Below are 25,261 nucleotides of genomic sequence, written 5' to 3' on the forward strand. Positions count from 1 at the left end.
GTTAAAATTTAATTCGTTGTTAAAAGATAACAACGCGAATGGACCAACCAAATCGCTTTGATTTGGTCACGTGATCAGTTAATCATGCATTTAATTGCGAATTAAATTAATGACCGGTTTATAGAAGCGTCATTAATTTAATTCGCAATTAAATGCGTGATTAAGTGATCACGTGACCAAACTGAAGCAATTTGGTTGGTCCATTCGCATTGTTAACTTTTAACATCGCAATTAACTTTAACTGAGCTTTCTATAAACCGGCCCTTAGTGTATCTTTTAAATTAATGGTGGTATTCTCAAAATAATCTCTGTTATACTGTTACGTTTATAGTATGTTAGCAACAGTGCTCTGTGGTGACACAGCCTAACAGAGAATCTAATTTGCGATTCTCTAACTCTCTCTGTTAAAATAAGGGTAACAGAATTCCCATTTGTTCGAAAATGTAATTTTAGAGTTAATGGAAGTCGATTTTGACGTATGACTTACTACTTGATTTAAATATTTTATTCGAAAATGCCAAGAAGTTTACATAAAATTATCATTTCGAATTTGGTATCGCAAAAAGTTTCACTAAAATGTTAAAAAAAGTAAATGCAGAAGACGAGTGCAGATCAAGGCAAAAAATATCTTTGTTTATCGAAAAAAAATTACATTTTTTGTTTTGAGATTATTTCTGTGGGATCTCGTGTCGGATGAGGTAATAAAACTGAAATCAAATTATTTTATTCTGTGCAGTACAAAACGTAAAATAAATAAAAAGAAGAAGCAGAATTTGGAAGAAACGAAATAACTATTAAAATACCGAAAAATTTATTTGAAATAAATAATACAAATTAAAAAATCTATGTTTTATTTTCATGGAATAATGTTTCCAAAATCAAGAGTACACAGTGTTAAAATTTTTATTTATGCAACTTTTGGTTCCTGACGAATTTTAAGTTGTGTTCATTGCCACTTAGAATTGGCAAAGATTACCTTTTCAACATTATGGATAATTATAGCAGTTGATTTTTTTCTAAGACCAACCTTATCCCCTTTCTTCGTTTCCTATACTTCATAAATCAAAAGTCAAATTGTTTGCCTGATTCTAAGCTTCTAGTTTTATCCACTTATCACATTTTCAATGCAATTTTTTGTTAATTTGGTGAAACATCGTAAAAATTCACGATCTGTCACTGTCACTGTTTATGGAGAGATTTTTGCTGCTGTTATTTAACAGAGAATGTTACTGTAGAAATGTTACTAACAGAGGGTAACAAAGTTTACGGAATACAAATTTAAATAACAGCTGTAATTTCTACAGTAATAGAGCAATAACATAGTAACAGAATTTAGAGAACAGCACCATAAAGCTTTTTTCTAAAAAAACATTTTTTTTTATTATTTTATTTATTGCTTTTTAGTCTTTACTTTTTCTAAACGTCTTTTTCTCTGAGATTTATTTCGCCGTATTATTGTAACACAATTATTTTGCTGATTTGTGCAAACTTGTTCAGTAGTATGTGATAGAAAACAGCTGTTAGCAGTGAAACTTACTCTATCATCCAAGATAAATGAATTTAAAAAATAGCGACATTTGTTTGTAACGAAACGTAATGAAAATGATTAGGTGTAAATATATTGCCCAATGACCAACATACCGTTAATGTTGGTATAAGTCACGGTATGTACACATCTAAAACCTTCGACCATATATCATATAGACTGGGCAAGGTGAGATTTGTTTTGAAGCCAACATGTGCAGGTGGGGCAAGGAGAAATAAGGCTTGGTACGCGAATTTGACTCTTAGGTACCCCTTCTCTGATTGGTCCATTCAAAATATTTCCAAGTGTTTCGTTAATATTCGTCAAACTTCGTGCTTCACGATTGTGATTAAGGGGAAAAATTGTGGATTTTGGGCTTAAATTTACTTGTGAATGGGTAAAATCTGGTTCTTGCGTCGAAATATACAGGAGAAAGTATTCACAAGGGGTATTCATCGGTAATGTCATCCGTAAGTAAGAAAATACAGGTGTTAACCTAAATCTGGAAACACACCAGTGGCGTCGTAACGTATTCTGATTTTCCGCTTTGATACTGAATATTTTTGAATATTACAACTCTGACGACATGTCATAAGATGGAATTAGAAGTATTTTAACTAAGGCATTTTTTTTGAAACTCGAAAACTTAAATTATTTTTGAAACTTGTAATGTTTTTTCAATTGTTTGCCCCTTGACTACGAGCTGCCATTGAACAAGGAGTAAGCTTCCTCTTGCCCCTCACTCCTCGCACCCATACATGTTGGCTTCAAACAACCTGCCTACAAACTCGCTTTACGGCGAGTCTATATGATATATGGTCGAAGTCTAAAACCCATTTGAAAACATAACCTTAAACTTCAAAACTCCATTTAAGTTATTTAGGGAGTACTTAATCACATAGGATTGCATTATCACGCAGGTTAAGTAAGTATGCAAAATTTCAATTCATTGGGACAACAGGAACCATTCCAAATTTGGCTTCAAAAATATGAAACAGACAGACAGACAACAAAGCAAGTTAAATAAAAGTTTTTAAAAAGCCACTGAACCTAAAAGCCCATAAAAAAGTTCACACTGTATAATACCCACAAAGAAGAAAGCTTACGTTAAAAAAAAACTCAATATGATAGAAAGCAGTGAAAAAATATAGATGGACCGAAAAAAGTTAACACTGAAAAATATCCATTAACCAAAAAACCTACAGAGAAAGAAGCTCACTTTAAGCTGTGTTTAATGTATGTAAATAGTGTTACGTTTCTCCTTCAGTTCGTATCTATTAATAGTCATCCTCTACTTTAAAGATAGTATTTTTTGTCAATTCACCGGAGTTACTTTATTTAAAATAAATAATTTTAAGGCATCTTTTCTTTTATTTACGATTGGCACTAGTGTATAGCGTACCAATACTTTTCTTGTTGAGGAATTATTCAAGAAATTAACTATAAATACTTTGCATTAACACAAAAAATCTTACTTTTATTCTAAACGAAACTTTGTCCGCTTTTGATAATAGCTTGCAAAATAGTAAAGATGAGGAATAGTCTCATCTCTAATAAAATAGAGAACAGTATCTGTGCTTGCTATAATACTATAGAGGCTGATTCTTTTAAAAACTTATTTACTTCTAATACAGCTAGAGCTTTAAAATTTTGTTTACGACCTAAAACGACCATTTTGAAAATTTTTAAAAATTGTGGCTAACATATTTATTTGTGTGGGAGCTTCGAATCACGGGTCTGGCAAAAAAATGTGTTTTTTTTCATAAAATTTAATAACAAAACACAAGTTGAAATGGAAGAATAACGCTGTAAACTAAGGAGTTAATTTATCTCTGCTGTTTTGTCAGTGATATTAAAAGTTACGCTAATATTTATAATTCTAATTAGCGGTTCTCAAAATTTATGGTGTAATCATAAGACACATGTGTTTTATTAATATTATAAGACGTCTTTTAGTAATGGTATTATGACCTAACAATAGACAGGTTATGAATTAATAATAAAATAAAGCGCTAAAAATGGTGGATGCGCCGGGTAACAATAAAATTGTTATTTCTTCTAATTATTTTGTAACCGCTTTTTTGTTTTATTGAATTATTATGATTTATTTATTTAAATGAGCGTGTACAAAAATTAATTTTAGGAAATATGTTGCATTTCAAGCTTAGAGATTCACGAAACGAAAGAAGTTCTCAGGAAATTTTCAGAATTTCTTTATCATTTTGTTGGTAAAAATATTCTTAATTTTATTTTAAAAACGACAGAAATATACAGGGCGTATTAGAAATTCGTGTTTTAATTTTAACAGGTAACACAACTCAACAACTAAAACATCATTTCTATTTGTAATTTTAAAAAAAATCGAAAATTTACTTAAAATTTAGAAAAAGATAACACACTAAAACGTGTACCCGCTTTTACTTTAAACAAAACTTTGTCCGCTTGTAATAATAGTTTGCAAAGTAGTAAAGATGAGAAATAGTCTCATCATGGTGGCAACACATTTTTACGTTTTAATAGTTATTTTACTTCCGCTTTTGTATAGATATTGGGTCAACTAGTTAAATAAACTCTAATAAAATAGAAAACAGTATCTGTGCTTGCCATAATACTATAGAGGCTGATTCTTTTAAAAACGTTTTTACTTCTAATACAGCTAGAGCTTTAAAATTTTGTTTACGACCTAAAGCTACCATTTTGAGTTTAATTAACTTATTTTCAAAATGGCTTAACTTTCGGAATTATGGAAAAATGGTGCCAACTTTTAAATATTTAATAGTAACCACTTATATTTATTGCATTTTTGAATTTGCCTTTTGAAACTTAGTAAAATGTTTTCTAGTTATCGGCACTTACTTGTCATAGTTTTTGACGTACGTCAATTTTTTATACAATTTTTTATTTTTGGGAGTTTATTTAGGATACCACAGCTCGTAAACCCTTTACAATAAGTGCATAATTCTTTTTGCAATTGATAGTCAAAGGTTTGAATAGTTTTCTAAAATATCCAGGATTATTAACTGTCAAATTACAAAGCCCTGGTTTTTCAATGGCAATTAAAAAAACATCAATTTTTATGCAGACTTTTATCAATATCTTCTATATCTATCTTTAACAGTTTTTGAAATAATCGCAGAAAACTGAATTTAAGCTCATTACTTTCATTTTTAATCAAGTAAACTTTCGAAAAATACCTTCAAATTGTACTACTAATTAAAAGAAATGTTCGATTTGTTCATCATTTTTATTCAAAAAGTTCAAAATTTGATAGCAGTCTGACTAAGTTACTTTACATAATTCTCTAAATTATAACAATCTATAATTAAGTATAATTGTTTTATTGCTTAATCGATAATAAACCAGCTAACAACTAAATAAAATATTGATGTTTGCCAATTGTTGATCATTTTACAAGGTCTACTTGATTAATTATAAAAATTACAAAGTAAGTTGTGTTTTTCGTAATTTTTTGGAAAAATTTTGAAAATTTTAGAAGACTTTAACCTTTGGTTATCGAATGCAAAACATACTATTAACTTATTGCAAAAGGTTCAAGGGCTGTGATATCTTACATAAATCCTTGAAAATTTTAACAAAATAACTGAGATATGTCGAAAAATATGACAGATAAGTACCAATTTAAATATTCCATTTAATATGTCAAACTTGGTGCCAATTTCTCGTAGTTTCGGAAATTCAGCCATTTTAAAAATAGTTGATTTGAAGCGTATACAAAATTTTAAAGCTCTAGCTATATTAGAAGTTGAAAAGTTTCTAATGAAGGTCTTAAAGGAATCACTCTGTATACTATGCTATACTATACATACTAAGTATCATCTCGAATTTTACAATTTTTTCGAAAACAATTAGATGTTCGTACTTATTTTGAAACTGTAATATATTTTTATTTTTTGTAATGTCTTTTTTTTTATTAAGATTATGGCAAAAAATGATTCTAAAACACTTTTATTGTTAACTGAATAATTATAGGTAAATTTATAAATCAATCCAGGATTGCAAAAATTATAGCTTTTTAATGAGCTTTTTGTTGTGAGCTTTTCTCATTGTGAATTTATTCCAGTTAGCTCTTTTTCTGTGTGAGTTTTATTTCTCTGTGGGGTTTTCTATGTGATAATTTTTCTGGGTGTATTTTTTCTATGAGAGCTTATTTCAGTGTTTTTTTTTTCGTGTGAACATTTATCTTAAGGGCTATTTTTTGTGCGCATTTTTTTTGTTTTATTTTATAGATTTCTTAAAATATGTAAGCTAAAGTTTGTCAACAAGAAGCACGCCAAAAACTTATTTCACAAAATATGTAGATAAGCCACAATTTTTATCAAATGTAATCTATAACTTTAGTAGAGAATTTATACTTATACTATGCATGAAAGTATAAAAACACGCATTTTTTGCCTAAATCATTCACTTAACGAAAAAGTAATTTCTTTATTATTTTTTAATTTACTAATTGTTTTTTCTTTTTTTTATTTTTCTTTTTTGTTATGTTTTGAAATTGTAGGTAGATTCTGGATCAAGTGTAAACAACCGAGTGTCAATTTCTAAATGGCTCACAGAGGCGGTTTCTTATTTATGTCCAAGTTTTCAAACAGTTTTATTAATGGATGAGCGGTTTAAGTAACGACCCAGCAAACAAACTCTTCGACTCAATCCTCCATGACTAGTTATCCCGGAACTAGTTGGAAACCCTCACGAAATCCAATAAAACGCGAAATAACTCGTTTAATTAACCTATCTAACCGATCCCTCCGGCTTTTTGATAAAACATATTCATTTCTCCAGACTGTTCTTTTCTTATCTCCTCTCTCAAATTAATTGTTTCGTTTAATTCGGCGTTAAAATGATAAGACTACGGTTGCGTGTCGATACGTTCGTGCCAGAAAATCGTATATAACGCAAAACAACAAACACTAATTACAGATTGCAAGCATCAGAGAGATATATATGAAATTTGTAATGGTAAAATGCAGATGTCAAAAATAAATGAGAGGGAAAAAGTGCACCTGGAAACTTTGCCATCGACTTTATTTATTGAAATTGCATTCGTGAGTTCGATTCGAGAAAGTTTTAATAATTTCGGAGTTTTGGTGTAAAGTTGTCGGTGGTGGCGTTACGGTTGTAGAGGGAAATTTATGGGGGGTGAAGGATAAGCGTTTATTTTCTCGAAAGTTGACTTCGGAAGAGCCAAGTCAATCGAACACGGTTTTATTTCCTTTTGATAGTTGCGCCAAAAAATACGAAAACAACTGAAGAGTCAAACTTAACACTGCTTTTGTAACAAGTTATTAACAAGTTTTCATAAAAATGATATTCTAATATTGTACAACGTGTTTTTAAATGATTCTCATCTAGTTAACTTTGAAATTGGTTTACATATGAAAACTGTGTACCGCTCTGCTCAGTTGAATTCTCTGTCAGTTGTGAAATTTACAAATTGTCAATTAATTACTTTATATGTATTTTTTTGTAGTAAGTTGTCTCAATTCAGCTTAATATTTAAAAACACCAATTATTAAATTATATTCGAATTTTTAGAATTCTATCGTCTAAAATATTTTTCACTCATTAATATTTTTAAGAAAAAAAAGTTTTTGTAAAACTTGATAAGCAATTACTTATACAATGTGTTTTTAAATGATTCTCATCTAGTTAACTTTAAAATTGGTTTGCATGCAAAAAAACTTTTGCCGTTCTGCTCATTTGAATCTGTCAGTTGAGAAATTCAATTAATTTCTTTTAAAAATTTGCTTAAAATGTAACTAAATTGTTACACCGTGCAAGAAAACACTTTTATTATCGAAGCTTATTTCCGAATTGGAGACTTAATAAATAGACAATAGATATATTTAATGTCTAAATGCCTTTCATTAGTGATATAAACGGCATTTTCTGATTTTTTACATGAGAAAATCACAGACGACTAGACGAGAATCATTTAAAAACACATTGTATTTATGTTACATTACTGGGTGATTTAAAAATGGCGGACCAATTCTCGAGAAGTGATAAAAGAAAAAAGATATTCAGTCAAATTTTTCTGTTTTTTTTTAAATTTTCAGTTTGTTACTGATGCTCTTTTGTTTCCCTTCTGTTTCCAATGTTGTTGAGTTTAATATATTGTTGAATTTTGTAATTTGACCTGAAAGGCCCAACAATTTAACCTTAAAAAATATATCACGTAAAAAACATTTTTTATAAAGAAAAATTATCACTTATATATTAGCTAATTCAAAACTGTAAAAACGCCAACGTGGCATTTTACCGAATTATTTTTTTAAATAAGTCTAATATAATTGTGAAATAGTTATTAATGATTAGATATTTTATTGAAAGTATAAATAACACCTAATTTTAAGAGAAATTGCGACGTTGACGTTTTTATAGTTTTGGAACAATTATTAGATGTCTCATTGTTAGCCAAGAAAGGCTCTGACACTTTTTATACAAATAAAGATGAAAAAAACAATCATAAAATTCCTGATAACGAAATTTTTTAGCGTTTTTCGTATTATATTTCATAAGTTTTTGATTTTGACAACTGCTCATTTGAATCCTCTGTCAATAAATGTTAAATCATCAGTTGAGAAATTCATTTAATTTCTTTTAAAAATTCGGTGAAAATGTAACTAAATTGTTACACCGTGCAAAAAACTTTTTTATTATCGAAGCTTATTTCCGAATTGGAGACTTGATAAATAGAGAATGGTAATATTCGATGTCTAAATGCCTGTCATTAGTGATATGAAGCGGCATTTTCAGATTTTACATGAGAAGTTCACAGACGACTAGATGAGAATCATTTAAAAACACATTGTATTTATGTTACATTATCGGGTGATTTTAAAATGTCGGACTAATTCCCGAGACGTGATAAAAGATATTCAGTTAGTTTTTTGTGTTTTTCTTTAATTTCAGTTCCTTGCTGTTGCTCTTTTGTTTTCCTTCTGTTTCTAATGTTGTTGAATTTAATTTATTGTTGAATTTTGTAATTTGACCTAAAAGGCCCAACAATTTAACCTTAAAAAATATATCACCCAGAAAACATTTTTTGTCAAGAAAAATTATCACCTATATATTAGTTGTTTCAAAACTATCAAAACACCAATGTGGCGTTTTACCGAATTATTTTTTTAAATAAGATTAATAAAATTGGCTCGAATTCTTATCTCATCATTAAGGATGTGATTAGCTAAATACGCTATTAAACTAAAGATAAAACGATATAGATTTATGTAAATCTAATGCTGTAGATGCCATGGAAGTTAGAGACGTTATTAAATTTAATAATGGGATAAGAATTCGGGCCATTGTAAAATAGGTATTAATGACTAGATCTTTTATTGAAAGATAAATAACACGTAATTTTAAGAGAAAATGCGACGTTGACGTTTTTATAGTTTTATTATTAGCCAAGGAAGACTCTGACACTTTTTAGATAAGTACAGAAGAAAAAACAAACATAAAATTTTTGATAACGAAATTTTTTGGCGTTTTTCATATTGTTCTTCATAAGTTTTTGATTTTCTGATTTTTACTAACATGAATACTAGTGACATACCTATTTATCACCAAAATAATGTTGTGTCTAATTTTCGTATTTTAAGAGTCGGTTTGTAAAAGGCTTTATAAAATTTTGTTGTTTTGTTGCGTTTATTTTTTCGAAACTTGACTCCAGAAGAGCCAAGTCAATCGAACACGGTTTTATTTTCTTTTGATAGTTGCGTCAAAAAATTCGAAAACAACTGTAGAGTCAAATTTAAGACTGTTTTTGTAACAAGTTATAAACAAGTTTTTGTAAAGTTGATATTCTAATATTGTACAATGTATTTTTAAATGATTCTTATCTAGTCAACTTTAAAATTGGTGTACAGGTGAAAAAATTTGTGCCGCTCTGAATTGAATTCACTGTCAATAAATGTCAAAATTGTCAGTTGTGAAATTTACAAATTGTCAATTAATTAAATTATATGTATTTTTTTATAGTAAATTGTTTCAATTTAGCTTAATATTTAAAATGATTATTTATTAAATTGTATTCGAATTTTTAGCTCCATTATTAACTAACATTATTAATTTAAATTCTATCGTCTAAAATACTTTTTACTCATTAATATTTTTAAGAAAAAAATTTTTTTTAATCTTGGTAAGCAAGCACTTACACAATGTGTTTTTAAATGATTCTCATCTAGTTGACTTTGAAGTTGGTTTACATGCAAAAAAATCTGTGCCGCTCTACTCAATTGAATTCTCTGTCAATAAATGTCAAATTGTCAGTTGAGAAAGTCATTTAGTATCTTTTAAAAATTTGGTGAAAATGTAAGTAAATTGTTACACCGTGCAAAAAACTTTTTTATTATCGAAGCCTATTTCCGAATTGGAGACTTAAGAAATAGAGAATGGTAATATTCGATGTCTAAATGCTTGTCATTAGTGATGTGAAGCGGCATTTTCTGATTTTACATGAGAAGTTCACAGACGACTAGATGAGAATCATTTAAAAACACATTGTATTTATGTTACATTACTGGGTGATTTAGAAATGTCGGACCAATTCTCAAGACGTCATAAAAGTTGTTCAGTTATTTTTTTCTCTGTTTTTTTAATTCCAATTTCTTGCTGTTGCTCTTGTTTCCTTTCTGTTTCCAATGTTTTTTTCTAATTTAACCTGAAAGGCCCAACAATTTAACCTTAAAAAATATATAACGCAAAAAAAATTTGTCAAGAAAAATTATCACCTAAATAAAGAATAAGATTAATAAAATTGTAAAATAGTTATAAATGATTAGATTTTTTATTGAAAGTGTAAATAACAGCTAATTTTAAAAGAAAATGCGACATTGACATTTTTATAGTTTTGAAACAGCTAATATATAGGTGATAATTTTCCTTGACAAAAAACAACCAACTGGAGAGTCAAACTTAAGACTGCTTTTGCAACAAGTTTTTGTAAAATTGATATTCTAATATTGTACAATGTGTTTTTAAATGATTCTGATCTAGTTAACTTTGAAACTGATTTACATGTGAAAAAATTTGTGCCGCTCTGCTCATATAAATTCTCTGTCAATAAATGTCAAAACTGTCTGTTGTGAAATTTACAAATTGTTAGTTAACTGTTTGTAAAAATTACGTTAAAATGCAAATAAATTGTTACACTGGGTAAGAAAACACTTTTATTGTCGAAGCTTATTTTTGATTTGGAAACATAATAAATAGACTGTCATTAATTTTATAAAGCGGCATTTCTGATTTTACATGAAAAATTCACAGACGACTAGATGAGAATCATTTAAAAACACATTGTATAATCTTCTTTTTTGAGGAAACAGGGCTCAAAACCCCTCCGCCACGTAAGTGTCGCGTTTTTAAACGCAACTAATTAAAGTGAAGTTTCACAAACCTAACACCTTATCCATATTAAAGCTACAATTAAATTTTCGTCGCGTGCTGTGTCATATTTATAGAATAAATGTGAGCAAGGCCGCGGGGTTATCGACTAGTTCGCTCCGTACTTCCCCTTGTTTAGTATGTAAAATAAAATTTCGTGAATTAATCTTGTCACGTTTTAAGACACGAAAAAATTAATCCTTTATTTAATCAGCTTTCTGTTTACACTTCTTTGACGGCTTTATTTAAATTTTTCAATCAATTTTCTCCAATCTAATTTAGCTGGAGTACACGTGTTTGTGTTTTATCAATTTTTGTTTATGCTGAAAATGGATGAACAATTTTTTACCGCCGAAAAACTTTCGTCTCTTGACTCTCAACAAGGCCTGATTTATTACTTTTATTTATTACTTGATGTATGGCGATTTTATCAGATCCATAAATTTTTCTTTATAGTTTTGGATAATCCGGCTGATAAAACAACGGAATAAAGCGCCAAATGCTGCAGCGGCAGAAAATTTGTCCACCCTCTTATTAATTATGCTGAAAGCTTGCGGTTGGTTAAAGTGATCGAACGTAAACGTTAAGTCACTTTCAAGCGTTCTGGTAGTGACAGTATTACCACCCCCGAAAAGACCACACAACATAGGAATGTCGCTGAAATTTATTAGACCGCAAGTCTGTCACTTCAGCCTCCTGAAAATTAATTTTTGGGCAGATGCATATGAATGGAATTTTTCGTGTTGTTCTTTGGCGTGATTTACACAAGACGATACATTTTCACACGCCATGGAGCAAAAGTAACCACATGCTGTAAATTAAGCTGGGGGATATATTTTCAGTGACGAAGGCCATTACGCGTAAGGAGGCTGCGGTGGGCGTTCAACCATTGGCTGAGCAAATGGCGAAAGCTGGGATAATTGTAGAGAATTGCAGGATGTTATCTTTGCGGAAAGGCTCAAATGTGTGTCTTTTCGGTCGTAATTAACAAATTAAGAGATTTTTGACCCGGAGGAAGCACCGGAAAGGGGAGATTTTTACAAGATAAAGTCGACGGTGACAAAGAAAAGGTCTGATGTTTGCGATGCTCGGCTGGTTGTATAAGATTTTGAATAACGTTTTCATCGTGAACTCGTGGACAAGCAAAACGGAAATTATTGCGAAAATGTCAGCTTGTCCAGGATTTTTTCATAATATAATTACATTAATTATAAGAGATTGTGAAAAAGACTGGTGAGATTAATTAAATTCAAAGAAAATCCTTTATCCTAAAATGTGTTAAACTTATTAAAAAAAACGAGTCAAGATGAAAAGATTCTTTCTGATTTTTCTTGCAAAGTAAAATATGAAAAAAATTTTTGGATTAGCTCCATTTTGTTTTAACTGAAATCGTCACGAGAAAAGTTAAGTGTTTGAACTGACATTTTTTTTGTATCAAGCTGGAAAGTGCCGGTAAACTAAGGCCACCTAAATACTAGGGTGTGGCACGACGTACAAATAAAACGTCCCGTTCCCGTTAGTTTCATTTGCGTCGCCAGATGGCGCAGTTATTCCAAGCCTATCAAAGTTTTAAGGACCATGGAAGAAGGAAATCTGTATTTAAATAACGTTAAGCAAACAGGAACAAAAAAATTACAAACAGATAGCACATTAAATTCTGACTAGTAAAAAAATAATACAAAAAAGTTTAAAAAAATACTATACTAAAAAAATTATTAACTTTTGCCACTTTGCATACCGCTTCATATTTATCACAACGCTGTCATAGTATATTAAAAAACAAATTTTATAAAAAGTTTGTTTTATATACAGGGTGACCCAGGGGTGCGTAATCGGTTTATGATTTTTTTTATTATTTGAAATATTGCCATGTCGTTTTCACTTTCCGATAGACCAACTTAAAGTCCACACACTAAAAATATTTTTATTGTACACAGGGTGTTGTATACAGGGTGGTGAACCAAAGTTACATTTTTTTCAAATGGGTCACTATATACTTTTGCATAATTGGATTCAACACAAAAAAATAATGTAACTTAATATAAACTACTATGAGTTTATCATTTTTTGATTTGGAATTATTCCACTTTTCGTTATAAATAAAACAATTTTTGAAAAATTACTGCGAAGTAGGCTATAAATATTTTCCGAAAAAATTGCCACAGAAATTTTAGAATGTTCTGTAGTTTTTAGCAGTAGTCGACTTTTACTTGAAACATGCAGATAATGTACAGGGTGTGCCAAAACGCAAAAAGTTGAATAACCCATTTTTTTCAAATAAAACACCATTTATTTCTTTACACGTAACGATAGAATTTTTTATAAGTTTTCCAATGATATATGGTTTGTATAGCAAATTTAAAGTATTTCTCAAAGTGTTAAAAAAAATTTTTTAACTATGTTATTATTAATTTTTGATGAGCAAAATTTCTTTATGTATCATGTAATAATTAGATTACTAATGTATTTAATTACATTAGTATTATAAAAGTAATTAATTACATAAAATATATTACCATTTGACTTACCAGATTGTAGGATAACAAATTTTTTTGTAAAATTATATTTTTTTTTTATTTTGAAAAATATTTTAAACTTGCTATAAAAACTCTATACCCTTAGAAAGCTTATTAAAAATGCAATCGTTATATGAAAAAAAACTACAGGTTGTTCCATCTGAAAAAAATTAGTTATTCAACTTTTTGCGTTTTGGCATACTCTGTATATTAACTGCAAGCTTTAACTAAAAGTCGTCTATTTGCTATAACTATAATGTATTCTGAATTTTTCTGTTGCAATTTTGCTGGAAAATATTTACAGGTGACTTTGTAGTGATTTTTCAAGAATTGTTTTTTTTTATAACGAAAAGTTGAATAATTTCAAAACAAAAAAATACACCCATAGTAATTTACATAAAGGTACATTATTTTTTTAAGTAGATTCCAATTGTGCAAAAATAAATAAGGTGTTCCATTTAAAAAAAAATATCACTTTGGTTCACGACCCTGTAAACAACACCGTATACATAATAAAAATACTTTTAGTTTGTGGACTTGAAGTCGATCTACCGGTTAATAAAAACAGCATAGCAATATTTTAATTTCCAAAAAAGTTATAGACCGATTACACACCTCAGAGTCATCCTGTATTTGTTTTCAGTTTTAAAGATTATTCAGTTTTAACATTTTGCTTATCGGTTTTTTTAATATAATTAACGACTATATAATACGATTTTTTACAATGTGGTAAAACAATGAAGAGACGCAAAAAATTATAATTTTTTTATTTTTAAAATTACTATTTTACATCCAGTTTTATACATTTGTAAGTATCTATGTACATAAAATACAAAATAAAATTAAACATCAACAAATTTTATAATTAACTAACCTAAAGGACCGCTTTTACAAGAGGAGCAAAAACCCAATACAACAAACAAACCATCATTACAACAAACACATAATGAACAGTAGCCAACAAAACCATCTTCTTTTTTGCCTTCGGCACCGTTTCGATCGGATCATTCAACAAGTAAATTCTACCACCTAGAATAACTTTTTCCCAGTATTTCTCCCAATTGAAGCTCTTCATATCGAAGTTAAACATCACTTTATCTTTATCGTCAAGTTTATCAAAAAGACGATCAGTGTTGGTTGTTTCAAAATTCCAAGAACGTGTCGTAAAGAAAGAAATCAAACTGGTAAGTTTACCGATCTTGCGATATTTTTCAACAGCTCTGAAACACAAACAGATAGTTTTTGTAAAAATGTAGATAAACACTCACAATGGCCTTTTTCCGGCAACTAGTAATACCGAGTCCACCAAATAGGCAAAAAGAGTGTGATAGAAAAATTCCCGTATCTTGTGAACAGGCTTGTAACATGTTGTTTGAATGTATGGATACCACACAGCGTCACTTAGTGGATACACAAATGTGAATTCTTTAAATTTGTTGATAAACTGGTTCCACGTAATTAAATTGTTCTTGCAACCCGGAAAATTATAAATCGGGATTAATTTATCCTTCGGCTCGTTTTTTGTCCTGAAAATTTCCCATTAATTTGCTTTTATTTTAGATCTTTTTCCATACTGTTCTACATTCCAGGCCGCTGCTAGGATGTTATTGACGACGTAATCAGCAGGAACCACTCTAGCAGGAAGGTTTTTATTCAAGTGAAGAGTCCTCAAGACACCCAAACATACCCCAACTACTACCCCAACCACGCCTTGAAAATTGTTAATCCAGCCAGGGAGAGGGTCATCACATGTGGAGATAACTATTTTACAAAAATTGTAAATTAAATAAAACCAAAGTTAGGATTTTACCAACGGCAGGACGTACGATTGCCACTGGAAGTACTTGTTTGTAGGATCGAATTAATTCTTCTGCTACTGCTTTCGTGTAAACGTAGGTGTTGGGCCACTCACCCAAGAGGCTAAAATATAGATACAGGGTGAGTCATTAATATGCTCTGTCAAAGATATCGAAATAAATTAAATGGCACTGCAAATAGAAAGTCAAAGTGTACGTTCTAAAATTATTTTGCTCTATACAGGGTGTTTAATTTTTACAATGCAGTTTTTAACATAGTTTTTTTAAATAGCACACCTTGTATATTTGTACATATTTAAATTTGCATTTTTTAGGCTTTATAAATCAGTTTAGTTTTTGCAGTTTACTTTAATCATTCAGAAGTTATTTAATTTTTTCTACAATTTTGTGCGTCTGCAAGCATATTATTAAAAAATCGCAGTGCCCTTGGTTTTTGAAATATCAAGTTAGGACTCTGTCCGTAGATAAACAAATGCCTGAGGTATCTTTTGGTAACAAGATTATGCATTTACATTGTAGCATCACGTTGCTGTGACACATTCATTTTGGTAAATTTTGAAAAACCATAACTTGATTTTCAAATAGCGCTCTCTGTATTTTATTACTAATTATTATTTAGCTTTTCATTTTACATTCTTTTTACCTCTTCAGGTTTTTTCCAAAAGTATAGTTAAGGAAATAATTCGGCTTTTCTGAAAAAATGCACACAAACTCTCTTGGATACTAATGTAGCGTGCTATGAAAAACAATACATTTGGACATAATGATGTCAAGTTGGCATTTATAGTACGTCATGTTTTGATTTTATTGTGAAAATAAATTTTTCGCGTAAAATGCATACTTAGGAATCTCATCTAGACATAAATTTTAATAGAATTTTGACAAGAAATTATTAAATAAAAATGACAGAAATTTACAATAAAGAAATAAGGAAATAAAAAACCGAGGTATAACAAATAATCAGCGATAACATTACTTGCAGTTACAAAACTGTTATTAAATGTCGGCATTTTTAAGCAATAAAGTAATACATTGGTCTTTTTTTTTAAATTCACCGCTTCTTATGTGGTATGATCATTTATACAAAAAAAATTTTAATTCTTTCTTGCATATTTTCTCTATTAGTGCCGTCCTTATTTTTATTTTTATTTAATGTTTTTTTATCAAAATTAAAGTTTATATCTCAATGAGATGTGTATGCAATATACATGAAAAATTTATTTTCACAACAAAATCAAAACGTCACATACACAAAACACCAGTCTGAAGTAGTTATGTCAGAATGTATTGTTTTACATGGCACACTACGTTGGTATCCAAGAGATTTTATGTGCATTTTTCAGACAAACCGAGTTATTTTCGAAATTATCAACTTTTGGAAAAACATTTAAGAGGTAAAAAAGATGTAAAATGAGATGTTAAATAATATTCAGTAATAAAATACAGAGGGAGATATTTGAAAAAATCAAGTTATGGTCCTTCAAAGTTTACCAAAATTAATGTGTCACAGCTTGGTAATGCCACAATGCAAATGAACAGTTTTGTGACCAACAAATACCCCCAATAGTTGTTTACACACGGACAAAATCCCAACTGAATATCTTGAAAACCAAGCGCACTGCGATTTTTTAATTATGTACCTGCAGACGCACAAAATTGTAGAAAAAATGAAATAACTTCTGAACGGTTAAAGCAATTTGCAAAAACTAAACTCATTTATAAAGCTAAAAAAGTGCACTTTTAAATATGTACACATATACAGGCGGTCCCATTTAAAAAAACTATGTTAAAGGCTGCACTGTAAAAATGAAACACCCTGTGTAAGGCAAAATAATTTTAGAACATGTACTTTGACATTTCGATACCTTTGACAGTGTAGGTGCAAGCGAGCACGCCCGTATCAGTGACTCACCCTGTATAATAAATTAAGTGTTTCATTCATTTTATTATTTACAAGGCAAAAGTTTAAAATCTTGTTATAAAAGCCACCAAATTATCGAGACATTGACAGCCTTCAATACCATAAACCATAACAATACGAGCGAAAGAAGGTCATATTTTAAGCAAGGTTCCATTATTATTTTTTAATGATTTACAGACGAAACCTTTGCATGGGGACGTCTGATTTCCTCAACATTTTATCACGACTATAAATAATTATGTTTGTTGATGGTAAGCCGGAAGAAAACACTCTCTACGACCTTGGCATTAATTTCGTGAAACGCCTCTGAATGCACTTGCATGGGAAATGTCACCGAAAAACCTTGCAACACAAATCTGCATTTCAGACCTTAAATGCAATAACAAGATCTTATTAAAAACGTATTACAGTCGGTATGACATGACATACTTATGTAATACTTATTCTCATTTGTTTTCAATGCCGGCAAATACTTAGTTGAAAATTCGGTTTGTGATTTCATAATTGCATGGGTATTTTAGAAATTTCATGGAAAATTTTCGATTAATACAAGTTGTTCACAACTATTAAATGTTTGCATTTTCCAGTTGGCATTCATGCCGTGCTTTAATTTACTGAAGGCTGTCTGCATAGTTTGGTTTTTGAATCTGATCTTATATGAGTGCATTTTTGTAATCTCATTACGTGTTCTTGAAACCTGATTGCAGTTCAATGCAGATAAGTTTATATAACAGCACAGACTTTCAACAAACTTTTTTAATTTAATTAATCTATTTTTCTTCAAAATATTGCATTTTTAAATTACTAAAAAACAATGAAAACTATAAAAACTGTTTATAATCATGTATTTATAGATTTACTTGTACCATCAGTGCATAATTAATTTGACTTTTAAATTACACTGGCAACAGGTATTATTGCATTTTTTACAGAAACAGCTGTTTTTCATATTCAATTTTCTTATTACTTTTATTTTTATTTTTATTTTCTTAAATATAACAGATACCCAAAAGTTTTATCTAAAAATAAACAAAATCAGAATATAGAATTAAAATCTTATGAAAATGCGACACAAATTCACTTTCTTGAAAAATGTTTGCATTTTTTTGTGGTAAATTGTTTCAATTTAACTTAATATTAAAAAAAGACATTTATTAAATTGTATTAGAATTTTTAGCTACATTATTAATTATCATTATTAATTTAAATTTTATCGTCTAAAATCTTTTTCAATCACTAATAATTTTAAGAAAAATTTTTTTTTGTAAAACTTGGTAAGCAATTACTTATACAATGTGTTTTTAAATGATTCTCATCTAGTTAACTTTGAAATTAGTTTACATGCAAAAAAATTTGTGCCGCTCTGCTCAATTCAATCCTGTGTCAATAAATGTCAAATCTGTCAGTTGAGAAATTCACTTAATTTCTTTTAAAAATTTGATTAAAATGTAACAAAATTGTTACACCGTCCAAGAAAACACTTTTATTATCAAAACTGATTTCTGAATTGGAAACTTAATAAATAAAGAATGGTAATATTTCAATATCTAAATGCCTATGATCAGTTATATGAAGCGGCATTTTCTGATTTTACATGAGAAATTCACAGACGACTAGATAAGAATCATTTAAAAACACATTGTATTTTTGTTACATTACTGAGTGATTTAGAAAAGTCGGATCAATTTTCGAGACGTGATAAAAGATATTCAGTTAATTTTTTTGTTTTTGTTTTAAATTTTAGTTTCTTGCTGTTGCTCTTTTGTTTCGCTTCTGTTTCCAATGTTGTTGAATTTAATTTATTATCAAATTGTATAATTTGGCCTGAAAGGCCCAACAATTTAACCATAAAAAATATATCACGCATAAAACATTTTTTTGTCAATGAAAATTAACACCCGTATATTAGTTGTTTCAAAACTAGAAAAACGCCAACGTGGCGTTTTACCGAATTAAAATTGTAAATTTTAAAATAGTTATTAATGATTAGATCTTTTATTGAAAGTATAAATAACAGCTAAATTTAAGAGAAAATGGTACGTTCACGTTTTTATAGTTTTGAAACAGTTAATAGACGCTTTTTATCGTTAGTCAAGAAAGGCTCTGACACTTTTTAGACAAATAAAAACAAACAAGCATAAAATTTCTAATCACGAAATTTGTTGACGTTTTTCGTATTGTACTTCATAAGTATTTGATTTTCTGATTTTTTTAACTTGAATACTAGTGACATACCAATTTATTTCCAAAATAATTTTGTCTAATTATCGTATTTTAAGAGTCGGTTTGTAAAAGACTATACAATTTTGCTGTTAGATTTAAATTAAGTATTTTTAAATTAAATAAAAAATTTTTGGTCATATTTTTTATTTTATTAGTTCAAATAAACAAAACAACAATAACCTTGGTAAAGTAAGATAGAAAAAAAATAGATACTTTTTTGAAAGCTATTTAAACGTAAACAGTAACGTAAAATTAATTATCTACATTTAATTCGGGCACTCGACTGATCAAAGAAAGTTAAGAATATTAACTTTTTGTAATTTAGAAATCTTTCATTCGTATGTAAAAAGCAAATTTTTAAATTTTAACTTTTTGAAATTTTTTTATAGGCTATCTAGAGTTTATTTAAAGAACAACACAAAGATTTGCAAAACATTGAAACATTTCTGCTAATAAGGTGTTTTGTCCTTTGATTTTCCTTAGTATGAATAAATTACATCAACCTCTAATTATTCCAACTTTGTCCATGACCCTTAACATTGCCATTCACCTGATCGTACAATTTATTCGTCTTAATTCCAAACACTTGAATTTTTCCACTCCACCACCTCCCCACTTACTGCGGCGTAACAACTTCCAAAGTTCGATCGTCCATAACTTCCATAATCTGTAGCAATTTTTCCGGCTTAACATCCACGTCGTAAAACACCTCGTCGATCTTATCCCTATGACAATGCGAAAACGCTGTCGACACATAAACGAAAGCTCGCAAATTTTCCATCTCCTTCATCATATCCATGAGGTCTCTCACCGACCTCACGTTGGTAAAAACGGCCGTTTTGAGGTCAACATCGAACCGAACATTTGCAGCAGCGTGGATAACACACGTTACTTCCCGCTTGACGATGGCCTGCGCCTCCGGACTCATCCCCAGCATTGGCTGGCTGCAGTCACCACTCAGAATGTGGATTTTCTTCGCAAAGTCTTTATTCTCCGCCTTCAGTGGCTCAAAACACTGAAAAAATATAATAAAAGTAAAGTGAATTGATGAGCGGAAACTATTAATTCACTTGCTCCTTCGTGAATTATCTCCAACAGTCGATAACGCAATTTTTTTATTTATACAGGGTGATTCATTGATATAGGCGTGCTCGATTGCACCTACACTGTCAAAGATATTAAAATCAATTAAATGGCAATGCAAATGGGAAGCCAAAATGCACGTTCTAAAATTATTTTGCCCTATACAGGGTGTTTCATTTTTACAGTGCAGCCTTTAACATAGTTTTTTTAAATAGCACTCCCTGTATATTTGTACATATTTAAATGTGCACTTTTTGAGGCTTTATAAATCAGTTTAGTTTTTGCAATTTGCTTTAACCATTTACAAGTTATTTAATTTTTTATACAATTTTGTGCGTCTGCAGGCACATAATTAAAAAATCGCAGTGCGCTTGGTTTTCAAGATTTTGAGTTGGGATTTTGCCTGTGTGTAAACAACTGTCGGGGGTATCTTTTGGCGACAAGACTGTCTGTTTCCACTGTGGCATTACCATGTTGTGACACATTCATTTTAGTAAACTTTGAAGGACCATAACTTAATTTTTTTAACACTCTCTGTATTTTATTACTGAGTGTTATTCAGCTCCTCATTTTACTTCTTTTTCACCTCTTAAATTTTTTTCAAAAGTTGATAGTTTCGGAGATAACTCGTTTCCTGAAAAATACACATGAAATCTTTTTGATACCAACATAGTGTGCCATGTGAAAGAATACATTCTGACATAACAACATCAGACTGGCGTTTTTTGTACATGACGTTTTGATTTTGTTGTAAAAATGAATTTTTCATGTAAATTGCATACACATCTCATCGAGATATAAACTTTAATTTTGATTAAAAATCATTAAATAATAATGAAAAAAACGACGGCACTACTAGAAAAAATATGCAAGAAAGAATTAAAAAAGTTTTTTGTAGAGTTGATGATGCCACATTAGAAGCGGTGAATTTTTAAAAAGAATTGACCAATGTATTACTTTATTACTTAAGAATGCCGACATTTTAAACAGTTTTGTAACTGCAAGTAATATGTTATCGCTGTTAATTTGTTATACCTCGGTTTTTTATTTCCTTATTTCCCTATTGTAAATTTCTGCCATTTTTATTTAATAATTTCTTGTCAAAATTTTATTACAATTTATGTCTAGATGAGATTTTTGGGTATGAATTTTACGCGAAAAATTTATTTTCACAATAAAATCGAAACGTGTCGTACTATAAATGCCATTTTGACATTAGTACGTTAAAATGTATTGTTTTTCATAGCACGCTACATTAGTATACAAGAGATTTTGTGGGCATTTTTCAGAAAAACCAAATTATCTCCTTAACTATCAACTTTTGGAAAATACTAAAGAGGTAAAAAAGATGTAAACTGAGAAATTGAGACGCTAAATAATAATTTGTAATAAAACCATAACAAATCAAGTTATGGTGCTTGAAAATTTCTCAAAATGAATGTGTCACAGCAAAGAGATGCTACAATGCAATTATTATCAAAAGATACCTCAGGCATTTGTTTATCTACGGAAATAGTCCCAACTTGATATTTGAAAAACCAAGGGCACTGCGATTTTTTAATAATATGCTTGAAGACGCACAAAATTGTAGAAACAATTAAATAATTTCTAAACGGTTAAAGTAAATTGTAAAAACTAAACTGATTTATAAAGCCTAAAATAGTGCAAATTTAATTATGTACATATATACAGGGGCTGCTATCTAAAAAAAATTGTTAAAGGCTGCACAGTAAAAATGAAACACCCTGTATAGAGCAAATTAATTTTAGAACGTACACTTTGACTTTCCATTTGCAGTGCCATTTAATTTATTTCGATGTCTTTGAGACTGCAGAGGCAATGGAGCAATATCATACCAAAGACTCACCCTGTATTTCTGTGATAGAATCTTAAAGTAAAGGAAAGCATTGCGTTGTGAAATTATTGAAATTGTAATAATAATTACTAAAACATCAAACTAAATATTTTTTTCACTCTTGCAGTTAAGAACTACTTGAATGCATAGTTTCATAATATTTATTTTAAATTCCTCTTAGTTAAAGCATATTTAAAGATTAGATTAAAGTTCCTTTAATGCGGTTTTAAAAGAAGAATGTCTTAACTTTAATTAAAGTAGCTTTAAATAAAGTTGGTAGAATAAAGTTGCGTTACGTATTTTTGATCAGGTCAGGTCAGGTTAGGTCAAATCATTTGAACTTGAAATAAATGATTAAAAGTGCAATAAATCACCAATTTACTAATAAAATTTGCCAATTCAGAAAGATACTTGTCTAAAAATAAAAAAAATAAAAGAATGTTTTTTTAGAAAAAAACTTTTATTTAAAAAATGCACTAAAAAGTAAAAAATAATGTTTTTCTATCAGAGAATAATGTTTTTGCGTACAGATTTGGATTTTAAAATTTACAAAAATTTTGGGAACGGTGCTCAATTTAAGAAAGTAACTTTGTAATGCCGTATATTGTTAGGACTTATGACCGTTATAAAAGCTTTTAAAAATTTATAAATTCTAATTTGTAAGCAAAAATATTCTTCTCTTATAGAAAAACATTGTTTTTACTTTTTAGTGCATTTTTTAAATATAAGCTTTTTTCTAAAAAACAGTTTTTTTAATTCTTTTAATTATTGTTTTCTAGTCTTTATTTATTCCACACGTCTTTTTCTCCGAGATTTAGCTTCGCCGCATTATTGTAACACCATTATTTTGCTGATTTGTGCAAACTTGCTTAGTGGTGTGTGATAGAAAGCAGCTGTTTGCATTAAACGAACATCCTAACCTCTGTTCTGTGTCTATACTCTATCGTCTAAGATAAATAAATTCAAAAAAATAGCGACATTTGTTTGTAACGGAACGTAATAAAAATGATTAGGTATTAATATATTTCCCAATGACCAACATACTGCTAATGTTGGTATAAAAGTATGTACACATCGAAAACTCATTTGTAAACACAACCTAAAACTTTAAAACCCCATTTAACCATTTAAGGGGGTATTTAATCACATAGGATTGCGTTGTCATGCAGATAAAGTAATTATCCAAAATTTCAGTTCACTCGGACAACAGGAATCCTTTCAAATTTGGCTCCAAAAATATGAAACAGACAGACAGACAACAAAGCAAGTTAAATAAAAGTTTTTATAAATAATAGTTTTTGTAACATCCTAACCAATTTTAGGGAAAAAAATAGTTAAATGTGTAAACACTAAAAATTTTCAAAAAAAAACAAAGCTTAAAAATTCTTTGAAATTGGAGTCGGAGAAATTAAAACTTGAGCCAAGGAAGAAACACTGAGCACTTTTATTTTGTGAGATTTAAATAACTGAAAAATTTAACGTTTACTAAAGTTACTTTAATAAATTAATGGGAAATATGCTAGGCTTAAAATTAAAGTCACTTTAAGCCTACTTTTAAATGTATTTTAAAAGTTAAACTAACTTTAAATTAATATGAAACTGGTCTTTACATAAAAAATATGTGTAGGAAAAAAGTACTTACGCTGTTTGAGAAGATGTCGTTGAAGCGCTGCTCCAAAGCTCGGTCGTGCTTGGGCCGGAGCAGGATGTAGAATTTTTGGATGTCGGGACATGTCCGGAGTATTTTTTCGATGATGAGTTTGCCAAGAAAACCGGAGGCTCCGGTTAGAAAAATCGTCTGCTGAGAGTAAAAGTCTTGGATGGGAGACATGGTGCGAATGTTTGATTGTAAGGAGTGCTTTTCGAGATTAACCTTACAATATGGTCAACCGGTTTGTGTTGCGTATTTATATGTGGTATGGGGTACTTGAAATTGACCCAATTAAACCATGGATTAATTTCAGACAGTGCACAAAGGACACGGAATTTTAAATAGAGTTTGTAAAACTGCAGATTTTGCGAACTAGTTGCATTTTATTCTGTACTGAATTGAGCATTAATTTCCTTCCAACTTTCATGGACGAGTCCGTGTGAACGAACTAAATTATGAAAAACAATGAAAACTACCTAAGAGTAATAGCGTTTTGAACATAGAAAAGCATTGAACTTAATTATTTATTTATATACAGCTTCAAGTTAGACCTAACACAAAAAATCGTTAATATCCTTATTTATTGTTTTTACGAAACATAAAACAATCGTTTCCCACACATCCAAATAATAATAATAATAATAATAATAATAATAATAATAATAATAATAATAATATATAATAATAATTTTTTTACTCACTTGACTGCATTTTTTGGCAAAGTTTTTTTCAAATGTAGGGTTTGTGTTTTAATTTCCGTGATTTTTGGTGTTGTGTTCTCTTTAGTTTTTAGATTCGAAGCCTTTTTGCATTATTTGAACGGATCGTCACTTTGACGGCATTCACAATTAAATTAAGCGGCACAATATGTTTAAATTTCATAGATGACTTGATGAACAATCATTTTGGACACATTGTTTTTTTTTACTAGTAGAGATCTGCTATAACTGTTTAGAAAACCACAAGAAAAATTATAAATTTTTTTGTTTTTTATTTAAATATTTTTAATATTGAAGTTTCAATGTAAAGAGGAATTTATTTTAAACCACTGTTTAACACACAATATTTATAAATAAAGCATTATTTTAAGAATAATATCTAATGTGCCAAAAAGACATTAATACAGGATTATTCAAAAGTGTTTGGCCATCTACTGGATGGTAATAATGAACATCGTACTAAATTAAATGTTTCGATAAAAAAAAGTTTTCGGCACTTTAAATCATCATATTTTTTTGACTTTAGTTAACGGAAACGACAACTCT

General features: G+C 29.4%; 1 protein-coding gene across 2 annotated transcripts in view; it reads right to left on the minus strand.

Moving 5' to 3' along the window:
- The window catches only part of LOC656406 (fatty acyl-CoA reductase 1), a 374,499-nt gene extending 350,205 nt beyond the window's left edge, over window positions 1–24,294 (minus strand). The window contains exons 1-6 of one of the 2 annotated variants that reach the window (XM_008199565.3): window positions 23,988–24,276; window positions 20,028–20,422; window positions 15,257–15,366; window positions 15,021–15,207; window positions 14,715–14,972; window positions 14,199–14,666 (exon numbers count right to left, since the gene is read on the minus strand). In XM_008199565.3, the coding sequence (XP_008197787.1) occupies window positions 14,321–14,666; window positions 14,715–14,972; window positions 15,021–15,207; window positions 15,257–15,366; window positions 20,028–20,422; window positions 23,988–24,176 (1,485 nt within the window). In that variant the 5' untranslated portion in view covers window positions 24,177–24,276 and the 3' untranslated portion in view covers window positions 14,199–14,320. Of the gene's footprint in view, window positions 1–14,198; window positions 14,667–14,714; window positions 14,973–15,020; window positions 15,208–15,256; window positions 15,367–20,027; window positions 20,423–23,987 lie in introns of those variants that run through there. The other variant, XM_064357868.1, reaches the window with a different exon arrangement.
- Between the last annotated feature and the right edge of the window lie 967 nt (window positions 24,295–25,261).

The sequence above is a fragment of the Tribolium castaneum genome, chromosome 7 (genome assembly GCF_031307605.1).
Source record: "Tribolium castaneum strain GA2 chromosome 7, icTriCast1.1, whole genome shotgun sequence".
NCBI classification, from domain to species: domain Eukaryota; kingdom Metazoa; phylum Arthropoda; class Insecta; order Coleoptera; family Tenebrionidae; genus Tribolium; species Tribolium castaneum.